The sequence below is a fragment of the Callospermophilus lateralis genome, chromosome 9 (genome assembly GCF_048772815.1).
Source record: "Callospermophilus lateralis isolate mCalLat2 chromosome 9, mCalLat2.hap1, whole genome shotgun sequence".
Lineage (NCBI taxonomy): Eukaryota > Metazoa > Chordata > Mammalia > Rodentia > Sciuridae > Callospermophilus > Callospermophilus lateralis.
The window spans coordinates 35,571,974-35,584,427 of NC_135313.1; the positions used below are offsets into that span (position 1 = coordinate 35,571,974).

Here is a 12,454-nt window from a genome sequence, read left to right on the forward strand (position 1 = left end):
TCACTGGAGTATATTTTGAACATTGAAATTTTATTATGTCTACTTTGCATAGCGTTGATAGTAAAAAGATGTTATAAAAATAATGAAATTTAGCTGAGGGAAGCACTAAATTGAAGAGGAAAAATTGTGTGTGTGTACATATACAGTTAGGATATTTTTAATGCCTCCACATTCTCTGGAAAATCAAAAGCAAGCCATTACGCATTTGCCTTTACAAGTACAACAAATGCTTTCTGTCTCTCTTTGGATTAATATAAATGTAGTATACATACATTTAAAACATCCTCAGTTTTTTCAATTTTTAATTCATATTAAGTTTTGAAGCTGAAAACTATGTATTTCTATAAATTTAATTTCAAAAAAGTTGTGAGATATGTCATTTCAGCTCTCATCTATTCTACCTCCTATTTCAAAGGTCTGAATACGAACTTCTAAGCTTTATTTGGAGAAAATGAATAGCAACATATTCTTGCATATATCATGGGGCCTAGGATTCCATTTTGATAATGAGAGAAAGTATAGGGATTTATTTTCAAAAGTGATATAACATGGCCTAGTTACTTGAACCAAAAGAAAAGTTTGCAGTTCTTTAGATGATATTTTGGAAGAAAGTAGACATTGGCCAGAATGTCCTAATAAAAATTTTTGGAATGTGATGCTTTATCTGTTAATCATAATTTCACAAATATTTCTGAAATTTATAATATCATTTTAACAAAGATTTTTCGCAAAATACTATAGATCATCTAAACTTTTCCCTTAGAATTCTGAGTTAAGATTTTTTTCCTAAGGCAAGGAGTTTGAAATGCACGTTTCCTACCAAAATGAAAGAGGTGTACTGGGTACTGAGGTAAGAAAGACAAAAGGTTTGCATTTGGCACTCTTGGTAGGAAACCTGCCTTAGGAAGGTTTACTGCCCAGGGAAGCTTATACTGTCTCAGATCCCACACCTCTGAAAGTAGGATTTGGTCTTGAATAGCCATTTAACACCAGGTCCAATCAGTACTTCTTCTGGAGTTATAGAGAAATTTTAAAATATGCTTAGCTACATTTTTAACATAGTTAAAATTCAGTAAGATTAAATCTTTAGTATATTTAGAAAAATGGAATGTATCAATTGTGTCTGATATAATCTCAAAAGACAGCAACATTAAAGCAAAGATAATACAGTGTAATGAGTCTCAAACTTTAGCACACATAAAAGTCATTTCACAGTTAAAAGCATGTGGAATAATCTGAAAGGACAATATAAAAGCAAAGGCAATGTACCTCATTGATTCTCAAACTCTAGTGTACCTAGGAATAACTTGGAATCTTAGCACACATAAGAACCCTAAGAGATTTGGATTTGTACCCCATGAATTAGTATTTCTACTTGCCTTCCAGGTGTTACTCATACTGAAGGATCACACGTTGAGCCTCTGTGACGTAGCAAAGACCTGAACTGTGTGTGTTGTGTGTTCTAAGTATTGACATACATTAACTCATTTAATCTGTGTAACTTTCCTTTATGGTGTAACAATGATTGACGCACACTTTGTATATGAAGAGACTAAGGCACAGGGAAGTTAAGTAACCTGCCAAGGCTTCACATCTCCCAAATTATAGTGCTGGGATTCAAACCCTGGCAGTTTAGCCATGAAGTCTCTGTTTGTAGCCATACATCTTTCCTGACAGCTGAAAAGATATTTACCCAGAACTGCAATAAAGAATTTGCAATAAAATGAGTTAAGTGCCAGAATATTTAGAATATTGGCATATAATACTCTGTGTGTGTGTGTGTGTGTGTGTGTGTGTTGAAAATGTTTTTGCAATAACTTAAAATATGTAACTATGTATCGGGATTTGTGATATTTAAAATAAATAGTTGGTTTGATTTCCTGGATAGTAACATTGCTTGAAATTAAAAAAAAAAAAGATTTTTGGATCAAATGTCTTTTTTAATTGTAATGCAGATAAATCCCTGAGGAGGTGAGTAACTTTCTGTGAATGGCCATGAATCATGCGTATCTGAATAGCCAATGGTGCTTGGGTACTCTTGGTTAGAACATCAAGTTCTAACTTAGAACTAGTTGGGGGTTTAGGAGCCCCACTACCCCTCAATCTAATAACCAGCTACAAAGGCCCCACCTACTTTGAAGTTAAATGGCACAGTAGTTGGTGTGTGTCGCGGGGCGGGGCTGTGTTTAGAGAATGGTAGCCCATTCTCTTTAGTTTTCACGAAGTCACAGACAGCTTAAAGCAATCTGGAAGTGTCTTTTGGAACTCTTGAGTTTTGCAGAAGGCTGAACAGTCTCCAGATCTAACCATTTGCCTACAAGGCTGCTGGGCTGGGAGCCTTTCTCAGAGGTTGGAAGTCACTACAAAAAGCCTTGCAGCTACTAGGCCTAGAAGCATTTGGGGGGCCCCCTTTCCTGGACAGTTCCCCAAGCTGTGTCCTGTCTGGGGACTTTCCAGCACTTTGTGCTCCAACAGTCTCCTGCAGGAGTTGGCCACAGCTGAATCAAGCTCACTGTGAATGAAAATGCAGCTCGGATTTAAAAGCCCTGGAAGCGGTTGTGTTTTTCACGTTTCTTTCAGTCTGTTGACTTTATTTGGGGTGCTTCCCCTTGTGAAAGGGAATAGAGATTTTTATCCTTCACTGTTTTTTACCACTTCTGATCTATGGCTGAACATTGCAGGGACTCAGTGGGCCTCAGAGCCACATTGCTCTTGGTTTGGTTTCAGACAGACTTAACATGGGGTTTTCCATGACAGTGAAAAAGGAGAAAGAAAACCAGGTGCTGCAGTCAGTTCTGTGCTCCAGCCCTGGTGATGACTTTCTAATTATTTAGAGAGAAGGAAGGGAAAGCGGAAAGGAGACAGAAAAAGAGAGTGGGGAAAGAGAGGAAGAAGAAAGAAAAGCAGGAAAGGAGGAAGGGAGGAAAGAAAAGAGGAAAAGAAGTAGTGATGTTCTCACTTTATTTTCAGTGGGGGATGGGGAACCTGGCACATTCTGATGCTTTCTTTTTTCCTTTTTATTTTTATTTTTTAAGAGCACTTGTATTTCACCTTAAGAGGCTAAAAATATTGTTTTGATGTTATTTTTATAAGAGTGCCAGCCAGAAGTAAATGAGAAGGTTTCTCAGATTAGGCAAAATCTGTGCAACCCATTACTGAAATCATATGCTGCCTTGGTCAGCGGAGGTGCAGAGCAGCCTGTTGATGAGCATTTGATCCTTAGGCATTCTTAACATCGGGATGATTTTTTTTTTTTAATCTTCCTCCTATATATTTCAGAAGTAAAAAGACCTGACTTTGATTGGTAGAATTGTCAGGGACTGAAAATCATAAGGTGTGTTGTTAGTCTGTTAGGTGGAATTTTAAAAACTGATAGCTCTTGAACTGGATCTAACAATCAGAAATGTTTGGTTTGGGTTGTATTTTGAAAGTGAACTTAGTTGCCAAAACATAAAAATTAGGAGAGATCATGTTTAAATTCAAAATTTTTATAAAAATTTGGAAGTAATGACAGTACAAGAAAAGCCAAGCTGGCCAAGCTTAAGGAAGCAGTTGGTGCCTTGCATTGGTCAGGTTTTCTTTCACTCCCCCAGTTCCTCTGTAGGCAGTTCTCTGGCTGTAACCTACCTGGATGGGTATCGGGTAGCACCTGCATGCGTACTTCTTCGTTTAGGTTTATGAAGTAGTTAATACTTAATGGTGTTACTACCTGTCTCTAAGGATACTTCCACATTCACAGTTCTTAACTATATTAAGTTAAAAGAATCCAGGAACTTATAAGGATAGGAGTAATTCTTACTCATAAGCTTAATACATTATTATTCTGAATCTTACTTCACCCATTCATATAGGTTTTATGGAACTCTTAACATTTACATTTAATTGCATGCACAATTATGACTAGATGTATGAATGGAGGTTTTTGTTGTGATGTTATTTTAGATATATCTCAAGAAACTAAACTCCTTCAAATGTAATCAAATTTTTGAAAATAATGCATTCTATAAGAGAGGGAAGTTTATGCTTTTTAAGTAGCTATTCAACTCTGTTATGAAGATATAACAATTTAATATTAAATTTATCTTTACTTTGAATTAAAAAACAAGCAAACAAACACAAATGAATCAAGTGTTTACCTGAAGCCAGGTGTTTCTGTCTATAAAGTATGACTTTACTCTGGAAGTAGTTCATGGTTTCTTTACATCTTCTTTCAATAAGGAAATTATAATAGTAATTCCTTTCAATGAGACTGTATTAGATTACCTTATCTGAAGGCTCCTAACCATTTGCTGGGTTTGGTTTTAAGACTATGTACTTTAAAGTTTAATTAATACAATGATTGGGAAATGTATGCTTTTGGAGGAGAAGATTAAAACAATTTGTTTACCTTGAACTTTATGAAGGAAAGGTGATATGTAAACTAAATGAATTACATTGAAAAGATTAAGTTAGAAATTGAACCCTTAAAGGAATGTGAGGTAAACTTTTGACTTATTTGGGAGTTCATTGAAAAGTTACCCCCCCAAATCATTTTTTTAAAGGAGTAAAAAATACTGTATAAATACAATATATTATAATTTCAAGATATGGGAATTTACCTCTTTCTTCAATGAGAAATTTTAAATATATAAGCTTTTTCTACCTAAATTTTTAACATATTAATTTACTTCCCTATACATATTTTTAAATCATGTTATATAAGATACTAATTTAAAAATACTATTTTTTTCCATTTATTGATTTTATTTATTGATTGATTTTATTCAAATTCTTCACTTGTGATTTGGCACCAGTAATTTATCATTGCTAAATCTCCTGTTTTGAGCCATCTCATCCATTTTTGTAGTGCACATAATTTCTACCCTAATTTTTTGAACCTAAGTTTGAACAAATAGTAATACTACTATTCTTTCACTAGAAATTCTGTGCCAAACTGCAAATGTCAGAGAGACAGTTATTATTATTTTTTTTTTTACTTTTTAAAATTTGTTTTAATTAGTTACACATGACAGTACAATGATCTTGACATATCATACATTTGAATCAGATGGGATATAAATTTTTTAAAAAGCATGTCCTGCAGGTGAATCCTTTTGATACCTAGCATGTAACCACCCCAAACATTGCCTCTTAATGTTATCTTTAATAGACTTTTGTATAATCATATTGAACATTTGAAATTGTAAGAAATAATTACTATTGAAATTTGCTCTCAAAAACAGATATGAATAGATCATACCTATAAGCTCTTAAAACCAATGATAATGGAGTTGTTATAACTCAACATATTTTCTCCAAACAAAACTTTATATTAGATAATAAAATAGTAATATAGTGCTTAGATAAGGATTTGACTAGGAGGTGACCCCTGTTTTCCTAAACTTGGGGGAATAAGTGAAATTGCCTTATATTTGTACATCTATGATACATGATTTTTCTTCTCTCTTTCAAGATTAATCTTTAAATCTTTAGTAAAGTATGATAACATTTAATAGATAACCAGGAAAATGAGGAGAAACTTATTGATATGTTTTTTACTGTAAGGCCCTTTATTTATTTATTTTTGTTAGAGCTTTATAATTACACATGATAGTTGGGTTCATTCTTACAAACTCATACAATCATGGAAATTGATTTCATTTCATGACTCCTCCATTTTCCTTCCCTGTTTATCCTCCCATCCTCCTTCCCCTCTCCCAATCTTCTTCCTCTACTCTACTAGATTTCCTTTTCCTTGTCTATTAATTTATATTTGATTGGTTCTTTATGTTATCCTAGCTTCCCTCTCCCTTTTTGTTATTTTACTTTAGCTTCTGCATATGAGAGAAAACATTCAACCCTTAAATTTCTGAATTTGGCTTATTTCTCTTGGCATGGTATTGAGTTAACCTTATTCAATGACAATTCAAGGTGCTATTATGAATTTTATGAAATTTCTTTTTTATCTCAATGCATATCACAATTGCTGAAAAATTCATTTCTTAAACATTCCTATAAAAGCAATAGCAAATGAGGTAAATGGGTATATTATACAGTAGACATTTTCTATGAAAATATCCATAGTGGTATAATAGTATTTATATGAGATTTTTATTACAAGGTAGCAGTTAATTGAGAAGGGGTTATTGTTCTGGTCGTTTCCTGGGGACCATGTGCTATACATGAATTACATTGATGATGAATTACAAAAGATAAGAATAACTAGTTCTTTTATATTACTCAGGATTGTGAGTGGGGGGAGATGATAGAGCATGGGAATATGAGCGAATTTAGAACTTGAAATGGTGTGATTTCTGTCTTGGATACTCAATGAAATGCATACTTTTAAAGCTTCAAGAAAGTTGAAAGTTTTTACTTTCATATCTTCTATGAAAAAAAAATCAGTTATTGTAACATTTTCCCAGAAAAAATAACACTTTTATTCTGGGGCTTCCAGCTTTGTTTGAAAAAAGTTTGTATCATGAATTTACCAAAAAATGTGATAGTTCAGAACTCTTTATATTAACAATAAATTTAACAATGAAAGTAATACGAATTATCACTTTTATCTCTTAACAGTGGAAAGAGTGGAACGAGAAAACCTTTCAGACTATTGTGTTCTGGGCCAGCGTCCAATGCATTTACCAAATATGAACCAGCTGGCATCCCTGGGGAAAACCAACGAACAGTCTCCTCATAGCCAAATCCACCACAGTACTCCAATCCGAAATCAAGTGCCCGCATTACAGCCCATCATGAGCCCTGGTCTTCTTTCCCCACAGCTCAGTCCACAACTTGTCAGGCAACAAATTGCCATGGCCCATCTGATAAACCAACAGATTGCCGTTAGTCGGCTCCTGGCTCACCAGCATCCTCAAGCCATCAACCAGCAGTTCCTGAACCATCCACCAATTCCTAGAGCAGTTAAGCCAGAGCCAACCAACTCTTCTGTGGAAGTCTCTCCAGATATCTACCAGCAAGTTAGAGATGAGCTGAAGAGGGCCAGTGTATCCCAAGCTGTCTTTGCAAGAGTGGCATTCAACCGTACACAGGTACAGTTAACATTCATCATAATCAGTGGTTAAGAAAAATATTAGGGATACAGTTGTGACATGTCTTAATTCTTATTTATCTCTTTAAAATTTTTAGGTATATCAGAGTGCATATAATTATGTTAATATTTCTTTGATCTTGAAATATTTCACCATTTGATCAATGCATGACCTGAATTAATTAATAAACTAATTAATTTCAGTAGTGTAATGACCATCTGTGAACCTACTATGAATCTACTACCTAGTTCAGGACCCAGAATAGTACTAATGGCTTGGGTCTATGTTTATGTTCCTCCTTACCTCTTCATCTACTTGTCCCTGGACTTAACCTTATCTTGAATTCTGTGATTATTATTCCCTTGTTTTTTGTTGTTAGATAAATTGTAAAACTATTTATGCATGCCTAATCTATTGTTTATCTTGTTTAGAACTTTTATATTATGTCACAATTTCTCTAATCCCTTCAAAATGTGCAAGTTAGATTTGAGATATTGATAACAGATCATTTGCTCGTATTTTTAATGTTTTCGAAGAATATATGACAATATAACATTAAATGATAAAAGGTAAACAGTTTACTCATATGTTTATTTGAAAGGTTCTTTGCCATCTGTGGTTCTTAATTATTCTTTACCTCTTCAAAACTTGTATGCATTTCAGAACACATAAATTAGATAAATTATCCTTTGGTCATGAAATACTATCACAGTTGTTCCATACATTAAAATCACCTGGAGGGCTGTTAAAACACAGATTTACAGGCCCACCCCAGAGTTTCTGATTCAGTTAGTTCTGAGTTAGGACCCCCCACCATCCCAAATTTTATTTCAATAAGGTCCAAGGTGATACTAATGCTACTGACTTGGGAGCCTCACTTTGAAAACTATCCATCAAACCTCTGTGTATGAGTAATGAAAAAGTAAAGGTGCTTAGCCTCTGAGATCTAATCTGATTTAATATGACAAAATATAACCAAATAGTTATATAAAATATAATGTATATTAAACAACACAGGATAGTGTAAGCAAATACCACAATGGGGCTTTATGGTGAGTTTGGGTTGGGGAATACTTCCAGGATTCTAGAATGAATGTGATAAGTCTTCAAGAACACAGTAGGCTGGAGTTAGCCACCCTACTAAATGTGAGGCAGCAAGCTTCTCTCTGTGCAGATGAAAAGATGAAAAAGGGACTGGGGATGTGGCTCAAGCGGTAGTACGCTCGCCTGGCATGCGTGTGGCCCGGGTTCGATCCTCAGCACAACATACAAACAAAGATGTTGTGTCCACCAAAAACTAAAAAAAAAAAAAAAAAAAAAATTAAAAATTCTCTCTGTCTCTCTCTCTCACCTCTCTCTTTAAAAAAAAAAGATGAAAAAGATCATGACTGAACACATGTAAACAACTAACTAGAGTACTAGGTTGGGGTGTTAGATCTTGAAAATTAAATGAAATTTAATAGGCAAAGATGGAGAAGAAGAGCATTTTAGCTAAGGAGATTCATGAGAAAATGTTGCATCAAAAATGTGGGAGTAGTTGGTGGTTTATAATAAAGATAGATCATAAAACTTAAAGATGGTGATGGGAACAGGGTCATGCTAAGAACTTTGATCATTAGGCACTTGAGACTCTTGAAGTTCTTATGTAGGAATATTCTGTGATCCAATAACCAAAATTAGATCTTGGAAAGGTTTTTTCCCCTTACAAGAGTAAGAGGATAGAAGATCATTTCGAAGGCTGCCATAAGTATCCAGCTGAAAAGTGGGGAAGTTTTAAGCTAGGTTGGTGGCAATGGAGTAGAGTTGTGAGTCAAGAAACATTGTGGGAATAAAATTCACAGAAAGTGTATGAGTGGGTAAAGAGGGAAGCCAAGATGATGCCAAGGTTTGTGACTGAGAATAAGGGTGTAGTATTAAGAGAATTAAGGAGGACATTGAAAGATTGGTTGGAATAAGATTACATGATTGTTTTGGAATGATTTATATTGACTTTAAAATGGTAGCAGACTTCTTCTGAAGATTTATAATAGTCCTTGAAAATAGGAGTTTAGTACTGAGAAGAGTTGTCAGGGGTAGAGTAAGAAATTAGAAGAATTTTCACAGAGCCTAGAATTTAAAGAATTAGGAGATTGAAAGGGGAGAACTATCACCAACCAACAACACCAAGAAGAGAGAAGAAATGCCAGAGGAGCTGGGGCAGGTGGAGGTGGAATGGAGGAATAGTGGTGAGAGTAGAGAATACATAAGTAGAGTTTCCAGAAGGACTCTTCATGTGTGGAACGTCCATAAAGGAGAAGCTTGAAACTGCTCCATAAGATTTGATGATTGGTTGGGAGAAGTCTTTGGCAAATTTTACAGTATAGTTTCATTTCAGTAGTAGAGAGAGGAGCCAGGCCTTAGGAGTCAAGGAATAACCACTTGTTGAGGATACAGAAGCAAACCAAGTTTTCTAAAATTTGGTGTTGCTTGAGCAACTAATAAAAAAATTAAATAAATAAATAAATAAATAAATAAATAAATAAATAAATAAAATTTGGGGTTGCAAAGAAGACTAAACGCAGGTGGACAACTTAAAAGCAGTCAATTTGAGATTAAAGTATTTGTGAGGTAGTTTGGGTCCTTGCTGAAGTTAGCACAAACTAGTGACGGACCCCAAAATGTGATTATAGGTAATAATTTTCAGCAATGATGGAACTGCTGGACTGGAAACAGGGAAGAAAACAGTGTGGGCTAATTTGAGGTTTGGTACTGACACATTAGGTATGAGGGGGGTCAAAGAGTGGTGAAATCTCTTGCTTCTTTGGCTCTTAGCTAATTTATGCATTCTGTCAGTGACAGACAGTTCACATCACTTGAAAATGAGTTCAGAGATTTGGGAGAGCCATGAATGCTCCAAACATTGCTCTATCACTTTACTCTTGTGAGTTGAAGTGCTTAGGCTATAGCAGTTGTGTGTCTACAGTTATCTCTGGACTGGGTTTATGAAAGGCTGTGGACCTTTTGAGCAAGTCTGTTGCAAACTACTGCAAAATGCAAATTGGAAGGATGCATCTTTTGACTGTTTTTGTGGTTCTGTGTGTGTGTGTTCTTTCATCTATCATCCATTTGCATGAATAGGCATTTCATGCCTAGCCAACATTTTATTGCCTGGTTATGTATACAGCTCCTTTGGCTAAAGATAAAATTGAAAGCATGGTTGTATTACTTTAGATTTTAGAAGCAAATACAGTATATATTTTTATCCAAATAGCATGAAGTATGAGAGAAGACTCATAATGAGGCAAGACCAAAAGATAGACAGTCTTGGTGAGAGGGTGTGCTTGGCCAAAGCACTGGACTCCTGCAGGTCTGTCTTCTGCACATTCCATTTTGTCTCTTTTTATGGATTAATGTTTTTTCTTTGGCATTGCCATCTTTGAAGTGCCAAGTTATAAAATGTCTAATTGAAGCATAGAACACATTTTATTATTTTCCTCCTTCCATTAAATTTGCAAGATGGCTACACCCAGAAAGAAACATTCACTTTCAATCAACATGAGCTTGAGTTCCTGGACCAGCCTTGAGGATATCAAATGGAAACTGCATAGGAATGTATGAGTATTTCCTTTTAAAATTCTGCTTTTAATTTGGGAAAGCTTTTCATCCCTCTGGGATCATAACCTGTTGTGTATAAAGCCCAACCTAATCAAGGTAGATGGTATTGACAGAATGACATAGTTTGAACTTGAGCAGGAGGTCAGCAGGCAGATTGTTTTGCTATGTGTACTGTAGTCACTAACAGCAAGACTGGGCAGCTGGTTTTACCAGCAGCATTGTTAAATGGAAAATATGGTCTACTATGCCCCCACGAAACCCACCATGGATTTTCCAAATGGTGAGGTGGTTTTGAGTGGACTCAGAAATTTATGAGTGACATAATCATTTCTCAGCTATAATAAAAAACTAATGTTACAGATAATATAAATGATTGTTAGTCTTTAGTAGAAAAGAATTGTAACTTTTTTTTTTTTTTTTTTTTTTTTTTTTACTCAGAGCAACACTTTCAGATCATTCATTTGATGGGCACCTAAAGCTGATATCAGGCTTAATTACTTCACTAATATGTAGATATCCACATATGCTTGAATATTTTATAGAAAGAAAATATTTTCATTATCGTTAGTACTCATTTATTATCAAATTCAATAAGAAAGCAAATAAATACATTTTTATCACCCTAAAATTAGTGTTCCTGAATATGTACTTGGTGATTTTACCAAGAAGAAATCTAGCTTGTGTATGTGTATATAAACTGAAATCATATGTAAATATTTAAAATACAGCTAGAATTGGAAATAAAATACCTTATCTGCTTCATTTCTCATGCTTAAGACTTCTTGATGAAAAATTAAAATTCATAATAAATAGCATTTGAAAATGCCAGCTCTTTACAGAGAAACTAGTTGCTATGTATGGCAGAATCATTGCCATTGTACCATTTGATGAAGTAAAATAACTAAGGACTATATTTCCAAAAGCTTGTTTTTAATGCATTTTTATTTTAATAAATATGCCTTTAAGAAGCATAAAGTGAATTTGTTTGATGAAATGGTGCCCCACCCATGCTTCATGACAAGGTCATGGCCATTGCTGGAGTCAGAGAGAGACAACCTTTGGCTAATCTGATTCTTTTATTATTGGGGGTTCTTTTTTCTTACTTTTCTCTGTGTGTTAACAAAAACATTTACTGTCTCTTCTAAGAACATAAAAATTGTGTCACTTGTTCTGAGCAAGAGATACAGCTTGATGACTTTATTTGAAGTCATGAAATGCCATTGTGGACTCTAGTGGGACCATGAGACTAACATAGTTCTGATTTCTGGTGCAGAATGCTGCCAAGCACCATGTCTTTACTAGTCTTTTAAAAGAGATGGTTAGCCTGGCTTTTCATGCCATGGCAGATGGGATTCCAGGAGAACATTAAGGTGAAAGTGATAAGGAATTTTCTGACCTGGTCCTTCAGGCAATCCTATGATTCATTTTTAAGCACTTTCACTGTAGTCACTAAGCAAGATGCTATGGTCAGTACATCAGAGGAAGTTGAAGTGCACAACATCCCTGCTCTGTTTTTGATGCCCTATCCCAGGCTTTCATTTCTAAAACCTTTTATCTGTTGTTGGGCATTTCATTTAAGGGCTCTCCTTGGGTGACTGAATTTTGCTTTGCTCACACTGGCAGAGAGCTGGAAATGCTTAGTTAGACAATAGTCTGATGGTATAGGAAGATGACAGCCCAGCTCCCTTGTCTACTGTGGTAGGGACTGCTCTTCCTCTCCAGAACTTTCTGCAGAATCAGGCCATGCCTGGGACTTTGCTTGCATTTCTTCCCCTCCTTATGTCTCACCAGTTTCCTGTGAAGCCCTGACTTAACAAATCACTTGCATG

The 12,454-nt window shown here is 35.1% G+C and overlaps 1 protein-coding gene across 2 annotated transcripts in view; it reads left to right on the forward strand.

The window, feature by feature from the left end:
- The window catches only part of Satb2 (SATB homeobox 2), a 169,423-nt gene that overhangs the window by 90,447 nt on the left and 66,522 nt on the right, over positions 1-12,454 (forward strand). For both annotated transcript variants that reach the window (XM_076866187.2, XM_076866186.2), the window contains exon 6: positions 6,559-7,031. In XM_076866187.2, the coding sequence (XP_076722302.1) occupies positions 6,559-7,031 (473 nt within the window). The remainder of the gene's footprint in view (positions 1-6,558; positions 7,032-12,454) is intronic.